At 41.8% G+C, this 24,966-nt stretch overlaps 1 protein-coding gene across 1 annotated transcript; it reads right to left on the bottom strand.

The window, feature by feature from the left end:
- Nucleotides 1–668: 668 nt before the first annotated feature.
- On the bottom strand, nt 669–14,764 carry LOC137287282 (tryptophan 5-hydroxylase 1-like). The gene is made up of 12 exons (XM_067819517.1): nt 14,555–14,764; nt 13,369–13,488; nt 12,721–12,919; nt 11,183–11,286; nt 9,768–9,835; nt 6,632–6,682; nt 4,634–4,779; nt 2,977–3,112; nt 2,472–2,598; nt 2,043–2,138; nt 1,196–1,329; nt 669–876 (listed from the first exon to the last, which is right to left on the bottom strand). Exons 1-12 carry the CDS (start codon nt 14,723–14,725, stop codon nt 669–671), a joined length of 1,560 nt encoding a protein of 519 aa, XP_067675618.1. The 5' UTR covers nt 14,726–14,764.
- Nucleotides 14,765–24,966: the final 10,202 nt, after the last annotated feature.

Here is a 24,966-nt window from a genome sequence, read left to right as displayed (position 1 = left end):
TCCCATGATCCTCAGTATAATAACGGACATATGATATACACTGCACTAATATCACGTGGGACCTCTCAGTCTCCAAGCCAACCCGTCTCTCTCCGGCAAAACTATATCACAAGTTAACAGTATTGCTTCATAACTTCATCAATGTAACACATAATATATCCTTTTATCGAATGCAATCATTTGCACAGCTCAATTTTCAAACAACGAGCCCGACGTTATACTAAAATATATTTCTTTATGACGCTGGATAACACCAATTAAGCATACATTCCACCCCATCCTCGCTATAGCCGTCACGTTGCAGCAGCTCCGAGCGAGAGCTCAGCATCAGCTTGAAGCGCTCGTAAACAAGCACTGACTGATACAAATACTCGTCGCCAAAAAGAATTATAACTGCTCATGCTTTCATTCCCACTGTTGTAACCGTCATTATTACCACCCGGTAGCATGTATGCTCTCTGGTCTACAACATACTTCGAAAAGATAAAGAATCACTTGTAAATGTTTACTTCCTCTCATGAATGTTCACACTTCAGTCCTCGTCCTCGACTACTTCTCTCTCTGCATCATAAAAAACAACCAAAAGAGCCATTTACCCCCTCCCTCTTTCCCCTCTTATCACCCCAAGTTTATACACCCATAACTCCACGCCCTTCCTCTTCTAGAGCTTAGATCTCTGTCTCCTTCCTCTCGTCCTCTTGTTTCAGCTTCTCCAGTATCTGGAGACGTCGGAGGGCGTCGCTGACGATGCACAGGTCTCCTTTCAACTCGCTCACTACCGTAGCGATGCAGCGAGTGCTGTTGAGGACGTCGACGCTGTGTGTGTATGGGTTGTAACGCACGGCGAAGGGCCTCTTAATGGTGCTGGCGAACTGCCTGTAAACATCGACAACGGAATTTAAAATCCCGTCCTTACTCTCGACGGGACGCAATAGGATAACACGGTCTTTTATCTAAACACTTATCTAAATACAATGCAGTTGGATCTGGCGCGGGTGACCTCTCGTCGACGGATAAGAGCTGACTATAATGAGACAGTTTCTAATTAGTCTATGTAATTAGTATCGCAAATTTCGCATTCAATTATTGACTAGTGTCTTTCCATCTCGGTTCAGTGGGGTGGGGTGTAATTTGTATGAATAAATGAAGGAAGAGGCTGTGATGTGAAATGCGTTCCCATGGCATTTGGACAAACCTCATCCTCTCCTTGGCCTCCTCAAAGCTGTCGGTGTAGAAGTAGACGTCTTGGAAGGTCGTGATGAGGCATTCCTGGGTGCTGGTCCTCACAGGTTCGAAGGCGATCTTCTCCGCCTTGTCTGTCAGTGCATGCTACAGAAAACAGACAAAGTTCATGCTACAGTATTCTACCTGAACAGTGTTGAATCTTAAACGTAACCTACATGACGTAAGTCTTGAGAGATTCGGGATCAGTAGACCCGAGTTCCGCAGACCAAGACAGGTCTAAATGAGGGAACTCCACCCCGTTTCGACCCGTGAAGATCAAGGGTAGAATAGACCTTCAGCAACCCGTGCTTGCCATAAAATGGGACTATGGTTGTCGTAAGACGTGACTAAAGGGTGGTCAGGCTCGCTGGCTTGGATGGCACATGTCATCCCAGTCGCGCAGATCGATGCTCACGATGTTGATCACTGGATTGTCTGGTCCAGACTCGATTATTTACAAACCGATGCCATATAGCTAGAATATTTCTGAGTGCGGCGTACAACTAAATTCACTCACTTCACCCCATGTAAATCTCCATAGAGTGCGATACCGGCTTGTGCGTATAACCTGTGTTTCAAAATTCACAAACGTTTAGAAAATATCACTGGCGAAAACTAACGTCCGCGTTATCTTTCAGCACTGGATTCTGGCAGTCAATATTATTTGACCACAAAAAGCTAAAAACACACACTGACAAGGCTTCTTCCTCTTCTTTTTTGGAACGCCATCACACGTAATACATAGTGTAGGGAATCCTTTATATCGAAATGCGTCACAGTGTGACGCTTACAGTCCTACGAAGGCACAGAAAGCTTACCCTGAGTTCGCCAATAGAAGACAATAGTCCAGCCCCGTACGCCCTCAGCTCGCCGTCCTGTTTGCATAGACCGAACTCGATGGTGAAGAAGTAGCACTGCCGACAACAAAAGCAAATTGTGGGTTTCCCGTGCATAGACGTGTTCCTGTTTTGTCTCACCTCTGAATTCACTGGTTGTTCTGACATATGTCACTCTTTCTAATCTAACTCGTCACAACTCTCGCCTTTCCGTAACTTCCAGACACATTCGCCACAGCTCTCGCCTTTCCGTAAGTTGCAGGCACATTCGCCACAGCTCTCGCCTTTCCGTAGCTTGCAGACACATTCGTCATAGCTCTGTTCTACCGGAACACGACCTGCTGTTTGCGGTGAAAACAAGGCACTTCGTGTTGACGGAAATGGGCGGAAAGGGGGCGAGGTTGTACTTACTGTTGCTAGTTTGGACACCTCCTCATCTGAGGCCCCTAGGGAGGCGAGTCCGATCTCCTGAGAGAACTGGGCGAAGCTGGGGTCAGCTAGAAGGGGCATGTGGCCCATCAGTTCGTGACAGCAGTCGCTGTGGGGACAAGAAAACAGGTCATTTGGCCCCAGGTAACAGTAACTGTCAAATAGCTCTCATAGTCCATCATTTACAGTCTCTCTATCTCTCTACAAAACTGGATTTAGACGCAACTACGAGAATTAGACTGTTGCCTTTTAGGCGCTAGCATTTTTTACTATATTTCTTATATTTAAATTTTATTATGAAAAACCAGTACAAACAAATTCTGAGATCTAACGTCGCTTACAGATATGCCAATAACCTTCTTGAAAAAAAGGAACCCCTTCTCATTATAACTAGTTTTAGTCACGATTAATACAAACGGTTCATATAAATCATTAAAACCACAGCGTATCTGAACCAGTATGCCAAGCATAGTTTATGTGAACGTACGGCTCCGGGGTGTAGAACGGGTCGGAACTGTGGCGGATGTACTGGGTGCAGTGAAAGACACGGAACGCCAGTCCAGCCAGGAAGTCACGTGACGAGAGATAGCCCGCCACTGGTCGCAGCTGAAAGCCGGTCCGCGCTGTAACAGTTCACACTATTTGATGACACTGGTTCAGTACACATCATTTTTACAGGTAACATAAACATCAACACACTTGTATCTTCCTGTATCTCCAGGGCGAGCACCGAGGTAAACCGACACTATGAAAGGAATGGATTTGTGAATTACCAGCCCTTGATTTCTGTAAATATTGTATGAACCAACCAGTCTTGGGGACTTCATGTCATGTTCATACAAAAACTATTGGTAGGCCTGTCTTTTGTGAGACAGTCAGTTTTTTTGGTTTTTTTTCTGGCAAACTCTACCGTACCATGCGCTGCTGGCTGCCATGGTGTTGATATCACCAACCTATAAACGCTGACTGAAAAAGAGGCCAGTGCTACACTGAAAGCTTGGTGGTTCGAATCCCAGATTGGCGCTGATTATGAGTCCTGGTTTAGACGTTCATGGGTTAGACCAAACATACAACACATGCACGGTTTGATCCCAAGTAAAACTGACACACCATCGTATACGTAATGTAAAACTACTCTCCGATTCGGCGCTAAATCCTACTCTTTTAACCTAAAACTTTAAGCCCTTTTAGCGTTTGCTCTTAAAGTTGCTGCCCATTCGGGTGACATATGGCCAATGCATGACATTAAGATGGGAAATTTGAAACAAAATTAAGCTAAGATACTCCAATGCAGTAATCGTTGAATACAATTCTGTTTAAAATTTAAAAAAAAAACCCCTCCAACTTTGTGACCCCTTTTTACAACAGATTTCATGGCTGGAACCCAAATCATCCATTGATGTTAAACTCTAGAACTAAAAATACATCAGTGCAATAACAATGAATCCCATTTCCTAGGAAATAATATTTTCAAAATCACAAATGCAATTATTCTGTTGATGTAAGTGTGTTTCTTTCCGATGACAAGGAATCCGTTTCTGACACCATCTCTTCAAGATGGAGACTGGGATATTCTGATAGTTAACCATTGTCTGCATGAATTTTCATGACTTGATGAAGTCTCCGATAAGACAGAAATCAATGCCTGAGATCCGAGTGTTCTCGGCGTCCCACGCACGTTAAGGAAATATTGGACTCCCCTATTTTACCCCTACCCTCTCCTGTCAACGCTGGGCTGTGTGGTTATGTATACCGTCAGATGTGGACGGGAGTGGTCATGTACACTGTTGTCCACTTCCTGTGGATGCAGCGACAGAACAAGTGAACTGATTAACACTAGCTAACGTTACGGCGGGGACAGGAGGCTTGATGGAGGGAAAGGGGTTTTACGATTAGAACCCGTATCATGTCTTTAATGTCGAGGTTTGTGTTAAATACCATAATCTATTTCGTCCTTGGCTTCGTCATTTGCACTTTATTAGTCTTGTAAATCAAACAGCCCCGCACTTTTTAATGGTATATTATACCCGTTGTGTGCTGTAAAACTGTTTACCGTTGTCAAGATGTTGGTGTACAGCATGGTGAAGGTATACTAGTATATAATGACTAACCTGACAAAACTAAGGCAAGTTGTTTCTCCTTACCTTTGAGAAACCTGGACACATCTGCGAGCTGTGGGACGTTGTCCTCTCTGTACCCACAATGCTCCACGAGAAGGGGGATGTTGCTGAGGTACTCCCGGCAGGCGTGGGTGGGGTACAGCTTCATCAGCTCCGAAAACACAGTGCCCCTGGGTGGAAGAGACGCTGGCATCACTCACATGTGTCATTCATCAAGACGGAGGAAAAGTAGTATATGTTTTGGGGATGCATTTGGGAGTAGGCATTCATTTCTTTTTCTATCGTATTTTTGCGAAGGCGGAAAGGGGAAGCTTCTATTATATGACATACATTTTTATGGATACATGATGGATTTTAATAATATTGCTGATCAGGCTACCGTATGTCAGCATACCATGGAAATAAACGATATTTTTCCGAATTCCGAAAACCCTGATGGCGATGCACCTGTCGATAGTAATGGTGTTATCGCTATCCTCTTGTCTTGTAGACATTACTAAAGTATCTGTACTTATCATTAACACGTACAGTGTTTTCCAAACACTGGAGAGAAGCGACAGCTATTCCAATTCACAAAATGACAGTTTACATGAATGCTTTAATTATCGACCCGTTGCCCTTACTGGTATAGACAGAATCTTCGAGAAATATAGTTTTGAATATTTATTCAACTATTTTACATGTCTTACTTTCAGACTTACAAACATACTTAAACAACTAATCAACGTACGTTCTCGTACGATTTGATCAAAATCGCCAGTGCCATGGACCACGGCAAGGAAGCATGCGCTGTATTTTTGGAATAATGCATTTGATGAAGTATAAACCAAGGAAAGATCTGTTCCCACTGGGATACCCCAGGGGTCGGCCCTGGGTCCCCCTGTTGTTTATGATATACATTAATGATAGGACGGAGGAATGAGTGTGCAGAGGATGCTTCTCCCCATGAAATCATTGATAAACTCATCCAGGTTGCCTCTACGCTGAATGGCCACCTGTTTTAATTTCATTTTGGGCCGAAAGGTATTTTCCAATCATAATAAAACAGATTCAATATGATTAACGGAAAAAATATATGTTACTTTGGATAAATTGTTGGAGGGTCTTTTTAATATGCCACATATTTTGGAAGGTTTCTATTATTATGCCACATATTTTGGAAGGTTTCTATTATTATGCCACATATTTTGGAAGGTTTCTATTATTATGCCACATATTTTGGGAGGATCTGTATATGCCATATCTTTTTGGAGGGTCTCTATTTTAAATAATACGTTTTCACGGGTCTCTAATACGTGTCATATATATTTCACACTGACATCATTTACATGTACGGAGTCAGGCGTATCACACAATGGGACTCTTATGGAAAATTGCATATGCAGATGAATCATAAATGTACATTCCTGTAGGATTGCCACTGATGTGTTTCATGTCAAATAGAGGCCTTTACATAACATTTTATACTCAAGGTTTTATGGCCGATGGGAATACAGAGAGCGCTATATAAATGGATCGAGACGCTAAAATAGTGAAATCAAATAGGGTTCATTTAAGACCTGGTGCACGTATAATTCATTTTGAGCAATAAAGGTTTCCACTTCAGCAAACAAAGCTCATTTATACCTAGAAACTTCGCCGTAGCCTCAGTACAGATTATCATCATTGGACAAAGTGTGTTAATGTGTTTGGGCTGTAAGTTTGTTGGACGCTTTGTTGTTTTACGCCGCACCAAGCATTATTTCAGCTATATAGCGGTCCCTAAATACTAGACTCTGGACCAGAAGATCCAGTGATCATCAGTATTAGCATTGACCTACGCAAGTGGGATACGATGACGTGTCAACTACGTCAGAGAGTCTGACCACCCGGCCCCGTTAGTCGCCTCTTACGACAAGTACGGGTTGTTGAAGATCAACTCTCACCCGGATTTTTGCGGGTGGACTGTAAGTCTTTGGAGGGTAAACGGGTAAACCAAGACCAGATAAATGGGGTACTGTAGCACAGACAACTTCAACTGACCATGTCCGGATTTCCTCTTCAGTATAGTCCACTCTTGGAATCGGGTTGCCACTGGATACAAGAATACACGGTTAAGTATTACACGTTTTGTATTTTCATATATTCTTGATATTTGGCGTTACAATGTGCAGTTATGATACTCTCAGGGCTCTGTTTTATGTATTTTAAAGACTGTAGTTAAACTTCATTGTTTCATTCATTGAAATTAGGCGGAGTAGCTAATGAATAAGATACCGACAGTCAAAGCTTCTATGAATGGAAAAAAATTATAACGCATTTTGATTTTCGTCAAAATACACTTAATCCATAACCCAAACGGGGCACTGTGGGTAGTTTTTGTTTTGCAATTGTGGATTTTCTTTTTGTTGTTGTTGTTGTTTTGCTTAATGTCTTTCCCTGAAGGCCGTGGGAAATATGACATTAAACGTGCTCCTTACAAAATGTGGCTCTAAGCCTCGAATCATTGCCACCAAAATTCAAACACACACTTGAAGAATCTGCTTTCACTTCTCTATGGCACGGCGAAATGAAAATATAAGGTGGCGAGCCATTTTAATGCTTGAAACCGGAACACCCCCGGGCAACGTTGCACAACAGTTTAGCGTGCTCGGGAACACCATATTTCGCTTGTGGTGACTTTATCAACAAAACGCCGTCGTTGCAGACCGCCCCCGAAGTGGCCGTCCTCCGGCAACCACGCCACGATTCAACCACCCACACTGACACCACGAACACCTCCGGGTGCCAACAGCTTATCACCAAGGACCCATCGCCTTCTTCTGGCTGCACACGGGATACCAGGGGTAACGCTTTAAGAAAATTCCATTTTGCTAACTGAAAGGACAACACGGTAGCAACAACTTGCTACCTGGTATTTGTGTTTTTAGTGAAATCGCTTGCGTTCATCGATTGACCGTCATTTTCAAAGGAGAGATCTCGATTTGACTGCAGACAGACACCCTTGAAGATTTGATGGAAGTCAAACTTGTAGACCCACAGACTTTTAGAGGTACAGATCCTATAAAGCACAAGTGGGTTTGTGGAGAGAGGTTCAGGAGGCCTAACACAGTTCTATCTGGCCAAAGACAGTAATAGGACACTGACAGAGAAGGATCATGAATTATGAATTAATTAGGAAAGAATGCTGCTGTCAGGTAAGAGATTTTGCTACATATTTTACACCCAGTAGCAAGTACTTTCTACAAACTAAAAAGTTAATTTCGAACACTGGATACGTGTTTGACATCCTGCCAGACGGCAAATTTTGACATTACGCCACCAGCGTCTACTTCTCTACAGTGGTGTAGAGAACATCTGCGATGGCGTGCGCAAGTGTGGAGACATATTTTTCACTGACGAGTCGCTGACCGGCGGAACGCGAGTTTATCGACGACTTGGTGAGCGTTATGTTAGAAACAGTGACCTTGAGACCGACCCTATTTTGGGCGGTGATGGAATGATGGTTTGGAGTGGGATAAAGAGACCTGGAGGGACACCTTTGCTTGTCATCAATGGAATCGGGTACAGATTCGAAATTGTTAATCCAGTCGTACAGTTCTCCAGGAGCCGGTCAACGCCATACCTCATGTCGCCAAAGTGCTTCAGCAGTTCTTAGAGCAGCACAGTGTTTACATCCTTCTAAACACACTCTAAGTCCCCAGATCTATTCCCCTTTGAACGCAACTGGGATGAAGTGGCGATGGAGACATTAGTTCCAGACACGCTTCAGGAACTCCACAAATGTTCTCTACAGATATGGAATGCCATTCCTGAAGACTTCTTGCAATGTTTGGTTGGTTCTTTGAGACGCAGGCGTCAAGCATACATTAATGTACATGGTGGACACTGTGCCCTCTTTAGCATGTGTCCTCCAGAAAAGTTTAAACTGTGACATTTACAATCCTTTTGTAGATTGATTTACTTGCAATAGACTAAATCATCAACATATCAGTTGTTAATTCACATATCTGACTTTAAGTCATTACACTAAGTTTGCCTAAACTGAGTATGATATTTGAGTTAAGTGTCATGTACTATTTGCACTAAATTTATTTTATTTTATTCAACGAAACACATCGCGTTATAACAGCGTTAATATTCTGCATATTTATCCCATAGGATATACTTCGTTCTTAGATCAGCGTAAGTTAATTATATAAATGCAGCAAGTAGTTCATGATCACGTACACAACGCCGTGTTTTTGTTTCACATATTACAGTCCATGTAGTAGTGACAGACAAAATTAATCTGATGAAGGCAGCGCGAAATAGACATATCGGGATATTGACGGCCATTGATTAACAGGCAGCTGCAAATGGTTGGTGGTCTGACACCAACAACGTTATTAACAGTTTGCAGATTCTAATCATCATTGAGACACTTTTTGTCACCCGTAAACTTTGAATAAACATCTCCAGTTCACGCAGATCAGTGCTTCACAGCGCCCCCTGGGTACGTGTTACGAACACGTGACCTTCTCCCACAATGTCACGTCTGAAGTCGAGCCTAACCAGTGTTAATTACAGATAAACAACGTCGATAAATGTTACATAACACTTTCACCAATTTGGGCAGCATTTCCTGCACAAAAGTCCACCTAATCTCTCCATGATGTCTGTCATACATATTCATTGCTTTTAATGAGTCGTCTGTCCCGCCATTGATTCTGACCGGTCCATCCCGGCGCCATGTATGGTGGCAGAGTTTGACCTCATCACAATGGCGTCAGTATAGTAACAGATCCATCCTTTCGATATCCACTTTTAAACAAGAAGTTTTTGTAGTAGATGACAAGAGGATCAAAAGGACAATTATATTCCAAGTCATGTTAACATGCCTGTACCGTCCACTCGCTAGGTGTGACTTTGGGGTGATATTCATGGCATTCCCGTCAAGAATGGCCTCTGAACAAGGCTCTCGTAACTGGTGTGATGACAAAACGTTGTGATCACAAACTAGCACGTCATTCAACAGGGAAGACATCAAACCAAGCCACACAAGTGTTCTAAAACCATTGTGAGGCGGGATCGTTTCGGTGTTAGATGGAACTCGCTTGTAACAAAAAGTTTCTTTACATTGTTTTATCTCGATGAGAGTAATGTGGAGATTTGACTTTAAGTATTGATTTCTACTTACTGGCTGTATTGCATCGCGAGTTCGGCGAAAAGGATTCTCCTCTTCCGATACACTTCATCTTTGAATCCCTGTGAAATGAGAGCGTGATCTATGACGTCACGTGAAGCTACCGTTTCAGATAAGATATGAATGCCTGACGGCTTATCTCAGTAAATATGCATTGAAACAAGACAGTTCAGAGCTGTAGCAATAGATGTCGCTGTATTATGGGATCTGGACAACTAAGATCTCTGAGGCCCACCAAGAATTTTGTTTTCTGGACCCTTACAGCTAGGGTCTTTCACATATCGGGAGCACCTCACACATCTGAAGCACCCCAGCATCTGAAACACCTCAGACATCTGAAGCATCTCACACATCTGAAGCATCTCACACATCTGAAGCTAATCACATATCTGAAACACATCACACATCTGGAGCACCCTCACACATCTGAAGCACCTCTGGAGCACCTCACACATCTGAAGTACCTCAAATATCTGAAGCACATCATACATCTGAAGCGCATCACTATCTCGAGCACATCACACATCTGGAGCACGTCAAATATCTGAAGTACCTCACATCAAAGCGCCTTCCAGGTCTGAAGCATCCCACACATCTGGAAAATCTCAGGCATCTGGCGCATCTCATATATCTGGAGACACTCACACCCTCTCAAGTCCCTCGCACATCTGGAGCACCCCACACATCTGACGCATCTCACATATCTGGAGACACTCACACCCTCTCAAGTCCCTCGCACATCTGGAGCACCCCACACATCTGACGCATCTCACATATCTGGAGACACCCACGCATCTGACGCATCTCACATATCTGGAGACACCCACACATCTGACGCATCTCACACATCTAGAGACACCCACACATCTGACGCATCTCACATATCTGGAGACACCCACACATCTGACGCATCTCACATATCTGGAGCACCTCGCACCCCCTGAAGTCCCTCACACATCTGAAGCACCCCACACATCTGGAGCACCTCTCATATCTGGAGCACCTCACACATCTGACGCATCTCACATATCTGGAGACACTCACATCCTCTGAAGTCCCTCACACATCTGGAGCACCCCACACATCTGAAGCACCTCTCATATCTGGAGCACCTCACACATCTGACGCATCTCACTTATCTCGAGAATCTCATGCACCTGGCGCATCTCATATATCTCGAGCCACTCACACATCTGAAGCACCTCACAAATCTGGAGCATTTCACATTTCTGGAGTCACGCACACATCTGGAGCACCTCACACATCTGGAGACTTTCACACAACTGGAGCCCTTATAAATCTGATCTCTGTATCTCCATATCCATGTGTATTTTTGGTCCTTCCGAAATCCCCCTGAAAGGAGGTCCGCAGACAGTACGCATTGACGTAAAGACGTATGTACGGCTTACCGGGTGGTCAGCGTCAAGCTCCAGCCCGTACATCAACACCCGATGAGCGCACATATCTAGATCTCCGATTGACCGAGGAAACCAGGGCACCTGTTCCATGTCACCTGTAACAAAATGCATATTCAATACTTCACACCGTAACGTCACCCCATGGGGTACCGATTCCCCGTTGTTAAATCGGGTTATTCTGGAAACAGGTACTCGTACTCACTTCAAACCGTGCCGGATGATACAGCCAAAATAAGGCCCATGAGACTCGGTAACTCGACTTCGAAATATCAGGTGAGGTGAAACCTAACATTGCTTTCAAGGCTACTGCAAATATATGCACTTATATACGTATGTGTGTGTGAGCGTGCATGCGTGCGAGCGTGTGTGCATGTGAGCGTGTGTGCGTGCATGTCTGTGTGCATATATGCGTGTCTCCCAAAAGCTCACTCATTTCACTTTTCGGGGCGGTGGGGCAGTCTAGTCACGTCGATGACCCGGGTCGATGGGTCCCCACATGGGTACAGAGTGTGTGATATTGCTAGAATATTGCTAAACGCGGAGTAAAACTAAACTCACACAATTTTCATTCGAAAAAATAAGAAGTTTTTTCTTCATGAAAACTCTTTATCCCCAAAGAGTAATATGGGTGTGGTTTTACTCCGCTTTAGCAGTATTCCAGCAATCCAGCAATATCACGGGTGGGGGACACCAGAAATAGGCTTCCCTCAATGTACCCTGGTGGGGAATCGAACCCGGGTCTTCTGCGTGACGAGTGAACGGTTTAACTACCAAGCTACCCCGCGGCCCCTTATCCCGAAAGTATGTGACCTACATGACTACAGCTATCAACTCAAAAGACTAAAGTCAGTCAACTAAGGCCAAACATCCTCTGTCTAAAGATACATGATGATATGAAGTCATTTTCCCTGCAGTTAACCCTACCAATTGGCTGGACCCGTGGCACAACTTGAAACAAAGCAGCGGTCAGCCAAGACAAAGACTTAATTACCCAGCTACTGATAGTATGAGCTGATGAAAATCTTCGTCGAATCCTCCAGAATATCATGACTTTGAGAAGGCGGCTAATGCTGTGGTCTGTGCAGGCCGATCGATCTCACTGTGTTCAGATGCGGGAGACGGGGTGATTCAAGTAAATCTAACTGTTTGTGCATATTCAAGAGGGTTTGTCAAGATGGTCGCTGGCACCATGAACGAAGTGTTACCCTTTCGTGAACATTCCAGACAAATATTCCAATCTTTGCTGAAATATTTGGTAGGAAAACACTTCTCTTTCTACTATCTATGCAATTACTTCAATCACTATAAAAACTTGTAAAAACAATAAAATCAAAGATTTTGAAAGAATATGCTGTTTCTCATCCCATCCAAATATAGATTTTAAAACTGATTCAAAGTACTATAGTCTTGAAGCAATGAGTTTTCCGCGAGTACAGGGTTGAATAAACAAGAGTCAGACAGAAAAACCCACAAAATCAAGCACCGAGAAATAGATAGATAAATTAACTGAATTTCTAAATTAGACTTACATGGTGCAGTTGCGTTTGGTGGTGGCGACATGGGGATGTTGAGCTCGTTGAATGTGATGTTGGCGACCTCCCTCTTAAGACGGTTGACCAGCTCCTCCAGGCGGATGGTGTCCGTCTCCAGGTCCACATAGATGTCGTACTCAGCATCGGCCCGCCGTGACTTCCTCGACTCGATGTGCACCACATTGATATTGTTTTCCTGACGACAGAAACAATGATTGTGGAGAAGACCGTTATCTACCGTACTGTATACTGTTAATGGTGACTTTACACTGTGTTCAAAAGGAAGGTGACGTGGGCCGAGGAGGACTTTGGAAGGAACATTGGAATGAAGGTAATGTTTACTTATGTTTAAAAGGTTCATCACTGTTGTTGCTTCCTTTGTAATTTCATGCTATGGACCACTGACATGATCAAGTAGATACTAATGGATATCACCACCGACAGTATCATCACTATTAAATTCGGGACCATGATGTGACATTTTGCCCCATATCTTTTCAATCAAGGTCTGTTTGGATGTAAGGTATGCGTATTTCAGTAATTACAGTACCGCCTTTTTGTCATTCATTTAAGGGAACTGAAATTACGATTAGTGATATAAATATCCAAACAAAGTCGCTTTTAAAGAATAAGTTGAAAATATACCTGGAATATTCGGAGGGCGCTTGCTAGATGTCCGATCTGGTTGCGCAGAGAAAACACAACGGAAGTGGTGGTACCGATACCGGAAGGACTACTGATGCCGTCAAGGTTGCGGAGACTGTCCTTTTGAGAGAAAGAAAGTCATGAACATACTTCAAAAATCATATGAAATAAAAATGAAAAACAGAAGGTTTATTGATAAAATGTGAATAAAATGTGTCATAACTGTTATATAGAAGATACGCTGTGGCATGCACTCGTAAATGGTTAAATAAAAAGTAAAGATGAGAGACATTGATGTATCACCAGTGTGATACTTTGAAAGTGTAATACTTTAATTTGCCAGTTGGCCATCAACCACCTACAGGCCCTGAATGAAATCTGCAGGCCCATTTTGTTGTGCTACAAAATCAATTAGCGAAGTCTATGGCGCATAAATAATTGTTTTATTTGTTATTCCCACGCTGAAGCGCTGAAATACCAGGAGGTGAATCTGTAAGTTATAGCAACATGATGGATCATGGACGATTCCAGAACGCTAACAAAGAAAAAATATGGGAAATAAAATAAAAAGTTGAATAAAATGACCACAAGGGCCTGAAAATATTTGAAACTGTCGGCCCGATACAATAACAAACGGCACGGCGTCTATTTCGAACGTTGTGTATCACTTGTAAAAATCGTATGTGTGTGAAATAGACGTTTAGAAGAATTATTTATATAGGATGTAAAAGGTGGAATAAACCCCTCTTAGGAGCATATATATAAAATGTTATACATATATACATCATATATATAACTGATCAGCATTGGTTGTAGAGTCAGAGAAAATACACAACAGATTATTAGGTAATATAGAAATCATCAACGTTGTCAGAACGTTACCATGCTAGAAAAAATACTGCAAAGGCTAGGTCCGAATCAAAAGTATGATATCCGTTCCATCGCTATCAAACAGATATCTTGTTTGTTTCATTTAAGCAGATTTTTATTGGCCGGCCGTTTAAGAAGGATGGACTATATATATGTTTCACAATTGGTATGTTGAAGAATGAGGACGATGATTTATGGATATACAACTTCTTTTATTCAGTGAGTTTCGACATAGATACTAATGCCGTTTATATGTTTTATAAAAACAGTACTTACCTCGAGTGTCATAGAGCAACAAGTACAAACTTCTGCTTACCTCCAAAGCTCTTATCTGGCTGTCAGAAGGAGGAATTATATTTTGACATCGTCTTTTTCGATATAATTCACTTTTGCATATATCCCTTTTCTCTGGCGGAAAGTCCCTTTCCTCGTGGTAGTGAGTGAGGGGAGGTGTTTTGTGTATGTCCATTGGGCGTGGCCCTAACATAGGGGTCCTCTTCAGAGCCACTTTGCAGATTTCCACACAATTCCCCGTGGTTGCGGTTTAACTGAACGAACACAGGTGAAAATGGGCAGGTAACCGATGCTGGCCACCTGTAAAGCTTATAAAGTCACTGCCAAACCACCGAGAGAGTGCTAATATAATTAGCGACACTGTCCTATGTATTTATACACCTTTCATGAAATTATAATTTCTGTGAAACAAGGCAGGGGGTGGTGCGTGTGACGTCAATGTTATCCACTCCTTGTCAGCGTTTTGTTCCCCCACGTTTCAACAACGGGTTGCTACTACAGATTGCCATTCAATAGAATTTCATCAGTTTGCTCAGAATACAAATAACCATTAAACAGAACACACTATCTCAATGACGCGCCGTGATTTCTCACGCTCCATTGATCGCATGGATGGACCACGTGACATAATATTTGTCCAATGAGAATTGCCCGTCTCCATATTGCCTGATCTCACCCTATGGGAAGCGTACAGGACAGGCAGCTTCACGTAATGGAGTATCGATGTATGGTAATTAGGGCCTTTTCATCTGTCCCTCTGTTTTATCATTATGCTATCGCCACCCACACCAAAGATGTACTTCGGTGACGACAGATATTTCATCCTTGTTTTAGCGTCGTAGGGTCCACGCAGTGATCGCATGCTGCTGATGCGGCAACGTAGTCTGAATGATGTCCGAAAAGACTCAGTAACATATGAACTGGGAAGGTGGGGCTTGGAATAAGGGTGTACTACACCGGGAAGTTTGGGGTCACGGGGCACCGAACGTATATATGAGTCGTGTCTGTATTCCTTGTGGTCAAATTCACTTTTGATAGAAACCTTAAAATATAACCGCTTCAGTTTCAGAGCAATGAAACATGGCATATGATGTTTTTAACAAGTGTAAGGAAATGAACAAATTTACCTGGAACTGTTAGCAGTTTGCAGCAGAGATATTGTCCCTGCGTCTGTTTGGTATGTTGGTAATATTTTCAGCAAGTTTTTATTCGTAAAATACACTTTCCTGAATGCATCGAAATTAGTTTGACATATTGTACATCTCAAAACGCGTGTCATCATTGTTGATCGAAATATAAGTACATGAAAATGTCACTTTGCAACTTGTGAAAATAAGATAGTTGAGGAAAATAACCCCGTGAACCTGATTTCAGTTTCATTTCGCTTTAGTCAGATTAGTGTGTCTGTAAACCAAATTCGACAGACACCGCGAACATACATCGTGTCTTGTATTTATGGTTACTCATTTAAACATAGCTTGAAGTAGTCTTTGGGTGCTAGTCTTGTAGTATTCTTCTATAATGTTCTTTAAATATGGTATTTTATCTGTTTCATGTTGTATATAAATTGTATTTCACAGCTGTTATCAAATTTAGAACATGGCCTCTCTTTAAGCGATATCCTAAAATAATGTTTATCTTTGAAAGGATCATATTTGACCCTGTTTAATATCCTTTCATCTAATTTCATCCACATTTTTTATGGCTTTAGAGTCACAAAGTAAATGTAGAAATGATTGTTATTTTTGAACGGATTTGCAAAATGTGCATGTATTACAACCTTTATGTTTCATTGTTGTTAGTAAATCAACTGTTTGCATATAGAAAGCTATGCAGTATACTGTATTGAAACCAAGAGTGTGTACTCTGTTCCGTGATATAAAGGTTGTTTTATCGGTTCCCATGGTTTTTTTTGTTTTTGGTTTTTTTTTGGTTAATGGATCCATTCAATTCTTTTTGCCGCTTGTTTCGGTATGTTAAAGGTTTTCTAGATTTTCCACTGATGAGTATGTCATCAAATATACCTCTACATTCCTTGGGGTTTCCTACTATATTTCGTAAAAGATACAGATAGATTTTTTTCTTCAATATGGACGGTTATGGATTTGTAGTAGTATTTAATGGATACTTTTATTCCTTGATGCTCTAAAAAGTTTCACCATTATATAGTCACAATGGGCATCAGACATGTCGTTTATAACAGAAATTCCTTTACTTGGGTAATCTTTATAACTGGTTGGTTTTCCATCTGTCCTTGGCCATAAAGGTTGGGATAAGATAATGAATCCTAACACACCATTTACTCGATAACGGTGTTTACATCTACACCGAAATGTCGCATCCACAACAATAATGTAGTTTTCTATGCATAAAAATGTGTTCCTCTTTATCATACCAGCTTCTAAATGACACTATAGGAAGATTTATCCTAGGAGATATGGCTGTGATAGTACATATTGTTCAATGTTCTGACAATGCTATGACGTCATGAACTTGATGACATCACAATGCTATGACCGCGCTGCACTGAAAGTTTCCTGAAAGTTCAGAAATATGCATTGTTCACTGAAAACTAATGATCAATAGAATCTCACCCTCGTGTCTTCTGATATCAAATATATCAACACTCGTTGACACAAGCAAAAATATCCTCGGCAAGCTTGATCACCTCGCGATGATATATTTGATATAGGATTCTTTATGCACTACATGCATTAACGAGAAAATCAAAAGCAATAATCAACTTGGCGATTTAGTACACGATTCAAGATGGAAGTAGCCATCTGGTGAGTGTTGATATCACCTTGTATGGGTACGGACATTACATGAAACACCGAGAACAAGGAGACCTGGTATAAGTTAACGCTCATCACGTACCGGATTTGTTTCACTGTTCCAACTACTGCCTTTACACCCTTGTAATACAAACCAGTTATTTAAAACTATGGTTGTTTGTTAAACAACCTTTAACCTAAGTTGAATCAGTTCTAAGAACTAAACGTGCACGTGGCAAAGTCAAATTATGAGGATTCGCACACTTAATTTCACTTTATTTGATTTACTTCTTTGTTTAAAGTGTAATTCATCCGTACGTTTTCAAGGCAAACAGGCTGTAGTACGGCATATAGGTGTTTCAGATTAACTGTAAACTAAGGGAAAGTATTCAACCAATGTTGACATGGGCTGTAAAATGAAACAAGTAAGAAATGGTCGTGAATTATACTTTGTTTTAGAGTTTGAGTGCCCAGTGTTTATTTGATAGTAACATATTGATAACGTATGCAATGTTTTGGACAAAACAAGCTCTTAGGCATAATACAATGATGTTCAGTACATTTATTCAATGACAATTACAGCTCTAATTTAACTGACATGAACGTAATATTGGCCACATGGTCCTAATCCCCTCCCCCGTTCCCTCTCCAGAAGATATTGACGATAAATACAAGACAAACATGAGTAAACATGTGTCAGCACTCAACATCCCGTTCCCTGGATTTCCTTATTCTAGAAGCTTCGAGGAATAAAGTTACTCTGATCGATCAAACCTATGCTATCTGTGATAAAGGTGTCGTGGATATCATCTGATGTTTGCGGGCACCTGTTTTTCTCTAATTGTGTTTTTGGATGTGTTTAGTGTCTTTGCTCTAGGTTAATTCGATTTTGAAATCTCACACCATCCATTACCAAATCTAAATCGGGATGTTTACAATCAATTAAACCTGATCTTGTTTGATACAGATATAGACACTGCAGTGTTTGGGGTGTAACAGTACCCTTACTGGCATGTCTCCATTATTGCCGTATATTTCAGGACATCCGTCTCGGCCGGCCATCACGGCAGGTAAATCATTGTGGGAAGTCTACAAATACAGTTACCAATTCAGTGACTGGGCTTTCCGAATCCATCCCCTCTTTGCCAGGAATGTGTTACAAACTGTGACGGCACCGAGTAGTTTCTGTTCTGTCATTGTCACATTTTTGATAGCATATTATATTACTGTTTCAAGAGAGGCTGCATGTTAAAATACGAACGATATTTACAACAACAACAATATTGATGATAACGGCATAGTAATGATAACAATATTGACTTAGGTGTAAATACTAACTGTAATACCAACAGTAATAATATCAACCACGACGCGATCGACGACAACGACGGCTACGATGATAACGACGATGATGGTGTGTATACTGCATATATCACACACCTGTTCTCTCAGCGTGTTACACGCACCTGTTCTCTCACCGTGTTACATGCACTTGTTCTCTCACTGTGTCAAACGCACCTGTTATCTCACTGTGTTACCTGTACATGTTGCCTCCTCCACGACGTCACGCTGGGAGATCACTAGAAACACGATGATGGTGAAGATTACCACGCACCTTCTTAATTAGGATTATTCGATTGACTCACGGAGCGTCTCATTTCCAGTCACCTGCAGCAATCCAAATACTAGTACTTAATGTTAACCTTGCTTTCAGAGCTACATTGACTTGGCTTTGTGTGGTTCATCACCATTTGATTAGGAGCATTTCTACTTGATTTATGTTTCTAAGACAAGATACATACTTAATAAATATTACACATACGTAAGCCATTTAAAACATTTACAACACATTTATAGAACATTGATTATTTACTCAGTTTATTTTTACGTTCAAACAGTATTTCACTGAACGATTTTTAGCGAGTTCATGTAAATTCATTTCTTTGACACAGCATTCAACGCTGTTACAGCTGTAGGCACGGTCTACTAACAGTGGAGTCTAGGCCAGACAATTCAGTGATTGAGACAATGAAATACGATGACTGAGGAGGTTTTTTTATGAATCACTAGAAAATAGTGATAGTTGTGTGTTTATATTATGTTGCAAGGTCCACATGTTTGAATAATTATTATTGAATTTATCCACAAACTAATTTATAGATCATATTTTTTGCGACTTTCCAGAGATTTTGTCTAGAAAGCAATCATTTCACCTTCTTCACTCAGGGTTTTACACAGACTTTGAAAAATGGGAGTCATGGTAATGCACAATATTTTTGGGGGGAAGTCTTTTTCAGTATTTTGGGAGTCATGAAAATGTATGTAGAGAGGTTTTCGTCCCCATACGTCAGGTGCTGTGAGTTACATGTAGTCAGTGTCTCTGTTTTCCACTATAGTGCACTCTTCAAAACCACCGCATCAAACAAATTTAACTGGTTATCGAAAGTGTATGCAATCTGTCTTTGGTTAACATCAAGCGATGGCTGTATTAGAATGTCCATGATTTTTTAACAAGGTTCATGTCATCAGTCACATTTACTATAAAGTATCATTAATAGTTCCAGGAAATATGAAAACTATATATTTTTCAACAAATGTTTTCTGGTTATAATTTATGACACAATGATTAAAATGTACAAAGAAGTCTTTGAGCGTCAACCATTTTTAGCAGCGGGAAGAACAGCGTAATAGAAATTCAGTGAACACATTCAGAGACTTATCGCCAACAATAATTTCATCACAAGGTCATAAAGGAATAACGAGAACAATAAAAGCGACAGGTTTTAACCTTGTCGTACACCTTTCACACATTGGAAGCATTTTGTGGTTATTCATTTGTTTGGAATACATGTTTTAATATTGTAGTTCATGGATTATATTATTTTAAGACATTTCACACTATTTCTGTATTTATAAGTTTCGTAAAAAACAATGCATTTTAAAAAATAAATAAATGCACAGAATACCCTTTTCTTGTGTGTTTGCATAGTGTGAATTAGTCTTGTCAGATTGGAAACATGCCCCCTCGTTGAAAATCCTTTCCGGAATCCAGTTTTACTTTCAGACGTTTCAGAGTAGTCGAAGTAAGAAGTTAGTTTGGTTTTATTTTTTTTGTTTAAATAAACTCGATCAGACACGATATGATTGTAATGGGCGCATGGCTCTTTGGGTGAATTAATTCTCCTTTTTTTAAAAATTGGGTCTTATTTAACCAAGATTTTTGATACCAGTGATATAGCTATTTATGCATATAGAACTGACAAAATGTTCCAGCTGAGATTATATACCATCATCTCAGTAACATGTTTGAATCTGAGCTACAAACCGATCTACAAAACTCATTTCTACAGAGGGATAAATACCTCAGTATTTATTCTGATGTTACTTGCCACCAGAGGGGCGGTGATTAATGCGTTCGCTTGTCACGCCGAAGACACAGGTTCGGTTCCCGTCAAGGGTACGTGTGAAGCCCATTTCTGGTGTCCTCCGTGATATTGCTGGTATACTGACATTTCGATAGTCTCGTTGATAAAAAGATTCTAATTTACATGTATTAACAACACACACGGGAAACACATACACGCGTACGGGACTTACGCGTGCGAATACACAAACAAATCAACTTAAATTGTCTGCTACAATCAAAGTACATGGTAATGAGTATGTAATTATCAATAATTATACAGATATCATTCTGTATTCTGTCCGAACGGTGACAACTGTCACAAATACACGTACAGGCAGGCAAGTCAAAACAGGGAATAACATCGGCCAGCGTCTATTAAGGCTAAAACGGTACGGTATGTATTACGATACAAGACCTTTGGTTCGGTGTACGATGTATGGCCGTAATGCAGAAAATTGACCAAAACCGTACATTGTTTTATAACATGCGAAAAAATAACCATCATCCTTGACATTTTGAAAAAAGAACTGTCATTTTGTGACTAGATAGAAGTGACCGTACGAAAACCGAAAATGCCTAGGTTATACCGAACCGAAGGCAAACTACCGTGGTTCAGGTAACTCCGTGGTACACCGTCTCATCCGTAATATCTGTGTCACAAGCATGACATTGTTAAATTACGGATTTCATGTTAATATACAGACAATTTATTTTCAAAATCTCTCTCTCTGTCTCTCTCTCTCTCTCTGTCTCTCTCTCTGTCTGTCTCTCTCTCTCTCTTTCTCTCTATCTCTCTCTCTCCTATATTCCAAGACCCCATCAGACTAACACATTTGTGCGTGGTATACTAAGCACTTCACCGTCATCACAGTGACGACTCTAATGTTCCCATACTGGCATCCCCCTGGCGAACGTGTCCCTTCAAGCACCCAGAATCGCTGTAGAATCTTCAGCAAATCCAGAAAGTCTCCCCGATCCCTCTCCAAACTCCCCCATCTGCTGTCTGATTGCCCGCAAACCAAGTAATCTTAGGCTAATTACACCCCGAGCCATATGAGGATGTGTCTCTCCCGAACAATCATTTGTTTGAATGCTGATTGGTTGCTTGCGTCAGTTACTCTTTGATTATTCCTGGGAGTGAATGCTGAACTAAGACCGTTATTTCTGTTCCAAGGTGAAGTAAGGGACATCCAGGTTTTGTGAACGTGCGCAATATCATAGCGATGTGGGGGTTTTTTCTCTCAAAATGATTGATTTGACGAGTTGCAGATGCTCCTAGTGTCGTGTAGGCGAGGAGGGCTTGCTTTGTGTCACTACAGAGCGTAAAGGCAACGTAGTCTTTCTGGGAAACTGTGGGGCTGTTGTCGATTTATGAAATGTACATGATATGAGCACCAGTGATCGCATGTCTATGCATATATTACACGGGCCTATGGTCACATGTAATTCTACCACTGTCGCTCCCCGCTGTTAATGGGACAGTGATGTTTGTGAGAAGCAATCGAGGTGCACTTGTGATAGAGCTGTGGAAGGGGATCACGGTACGAGGACATACACACGCTTTACAGTTGGTAAGTACTGGACCGGCCATGTTATGGCGAGTGAGTGAGTTTAGTTTTACGCCGCTTTTAGCAATAGTCCAGCAATATCACGGCGGGGGACACCAGAAAATGGGCTTCACACATTGTACCCATGTGGGGAATCGAACACGGGTCTTCGGCGTGACGAGCGAACGCTTTAACCACTAGGCTACCCCACCGCCCCCATGTTATGGCGACCTGTAAATACGGGACAACACAGCCCAGCGATTGACAGCAAGATCACTGAGATACGACACTGTCACAGCCCCACATAGCTCACCCTTTGGTTGCCTGTCACAAGAAGCGTTGAGTGTTGAACATGAAACAGAACCCGAATCTGCACAGGTCATATACACGTACCAGCAATGTTATATAACTGACCACATGCTGTAACCTGTTACAAATACAAACATATGATTTGGTTGGATGGTTCGTTTTACGCCGCACTCAGCAATATTCCTGCTATGTGGCAGCGGTCTGTAAATAATCGAGTCTGGCCAGACAATCCAGCGATCAACAGCATGAGCATCGATCTGAGGAATTCGGATACGGACATGTGTCAACCAAGTCAGCGAGCCTGACCACCCGATCACGTTAGTCGCCTCCTACAAGCATGGTTTTCAAAAAATCATTCTAATCCAGCTCTCCACGGGTCACGCATTCATGAAGAAAGGTGATAGCACAGGTACTGAAACCAACAACCGTTGAATCTCTACTCCCACGCAAGAAACCAACACGGAACGCCAAGACGTTTATGTTATTCTTTTAAGCTCCTTTATGTATACAAACCTGCAATATGAGATTCACTTAAAGAACACTAACAAAAACACTAGGTCTTAAAGAATAGGCGAATTTGCTCGCTCTACCGATCTCGCCATATATGCAGACCCCGACAGCAATTCACACGCCTTTGTCCTTGTACATATGGGACGCTGACCATGGAAACCGACAGTATTTCCTTGTCAAAGATATGATAGAACGCCCAGATCCTGAATGAGACGAGGAAAGTGTTTCCTGAGGAGGTCAGAATCTTCCAGACACACGCTGCCGCATCCGTGGGACGAGCAATGGTCAGGAACTCATAACACCACATTTCTCTCATTGAAATGGAACGATAATGCTAAATTCAGCAGGGACTCATCACATAGATCATGATGATAGTATTCATGACATGCACGTGGCTACTCGAGTTACCTATAGGCGACTTGGTTTCAATATTATTCATGGCGCACGGCGAGATCTGGACATAAACTACAATATACACTGACCAGAGAGCTACGTCCCGAACAGATCGGTACAAGGACCTTTATCTTCATCATGTTTTAGATGACACACGGAAATTGCTCTTCACTTACAAGATCTCGGCATATGGCCTTGTCATGAATATGAAAGTGAATGCTCACATAAAAAGGACGTTACTTCGTGTTACAATGAGACCACGCAAGACCCGGTGGTGTTTGGATCGCACTTCTTTAGGCAGAGTTGTGTCCCTTGCAGCATGCTATGATCGCGAGTTTGAAGCCAGGGTAGGACCTGTGGGTTTTCAGATTTCGTCTTCCCCATGCTGATTGGTTTCAGCAGATCTGTAAACAGATCTTCATCACTGCATGATTAACAGCAAAGTAGTGTTCCTAGCGGCGTGAATACTAACTTATATACAAATTTACAACATTAAGCCGTGGTTAATCATATCCCTGTCGCTGTTAATGGAATCGACGACATCCCACCAAGTCTCCATGGTGACACCTGCTCGGTGCTGTATCGTTATACACACTGTTATAAAGACGACGGACACAGAGGACACGAATGTCGATATTAATATATCATTTATATTATCAGCAAAGTGGGTTTACATAACGTAACATGTAGGAGTGATTTACGTAAGGTTGATTATCGTCTTATGATTAACTACTGCACGCATACAGAGTATATCAACACCCAATCAATCATCTCTACTAAGGACGCAGGACACAATGATCAAAACACCTACAATGACACTTTACAATTTTGAGTTTATGGCTGTATACTTGTATCGCGATCAAAGTGTTTAGTATCTTCAACACATTTACCACAGATCTAAAAATAAGTGAAGATTAAACAACACTGCACAATACATTACAAAATTTAAATTTATCGTCAGCTACAAACAGATGCATTACAATAGGTATCAGTGCTTCACGAGTTCATTGTGGCCTTCCATAGACCAGAATTATGAAGTACTTTATCAAGCACTTACCGTGCTTAAACTTGCCGAGGGTGCACTTAGCATGCAAGATGACGGAATGTGAGCATCATCTGTACCCCCAACTGGGCCGTCAGTGTGTGCTTGGTGCTGTATAGGTGGGTCAGCAGGAGCAGTCACACAGGCCAGACCTGGATCGTCTTGTGGAGGCTATCAGCGGCAGTCAATATGGAGTGAGTGTGGTTTGACGCCACTTCCAGCGACCCTCCAGCCATGTCCGCCGAGCCGAAGCCAAGTATTCATCCAAAGAGCGAACCCTCTAGCCGTTGAGCTGGCCCACTCTCTGTGAAGCACATCTAGCATCATGACGGCGGTGACGACAATGACAAAACCACACACCAGTTACGGTGCAGCTACGTACATAACTAGTTGCATTGGCACAAGATGGCGTACACATATCAATACTATATCCCCATGCAACAACAGAGACTA

Source organism: Haliotis asinina, chromosome 6, assembly GCF_037392515.1.
Source record: "Haliotis asinina isolate JCU_RB_2024 chromosome 6, JCU_Hal_asi_v2, whole genome shotgun sequence".
Lineage (NCBI taxonomy): Eukaryota > Metazoa > Mollusca > Gastropoda > Lepetellida > Haliotidae > Haliotis > Haliotis asinina.
This window is presented reverse-complemented; position numbering and strand designations above follow the sequence as displayed.

What these genes read in the sequence shown, in the direction of transcription:
- LOC137287282 (XM_067819517.1), bottom strand. Translation starts at nt 14,725, where the DNA reads ATGTTAGGGCCACGCCCAATGGACATACACAAAACACCTCCCCTCACT. An exon ending in GCCAGATAAGAGCTTTGGAG is followed by an intron (nt 13,489 to 14,554) that starts GTAAGCAGAAGT and finishes TTCTCTCAAAAG; the next exon opens with GACAGTCTCCGCAACCTTGA. An exon ending in CTTCTATTGGCGAACTCAGG is followed by an intron (nt 1,330 to 2,042) that starts GTAAGCTTTCTG and finishes TGTTTTCTGTAG; the next exon opens with CATGCACTGACAGACAAGGC.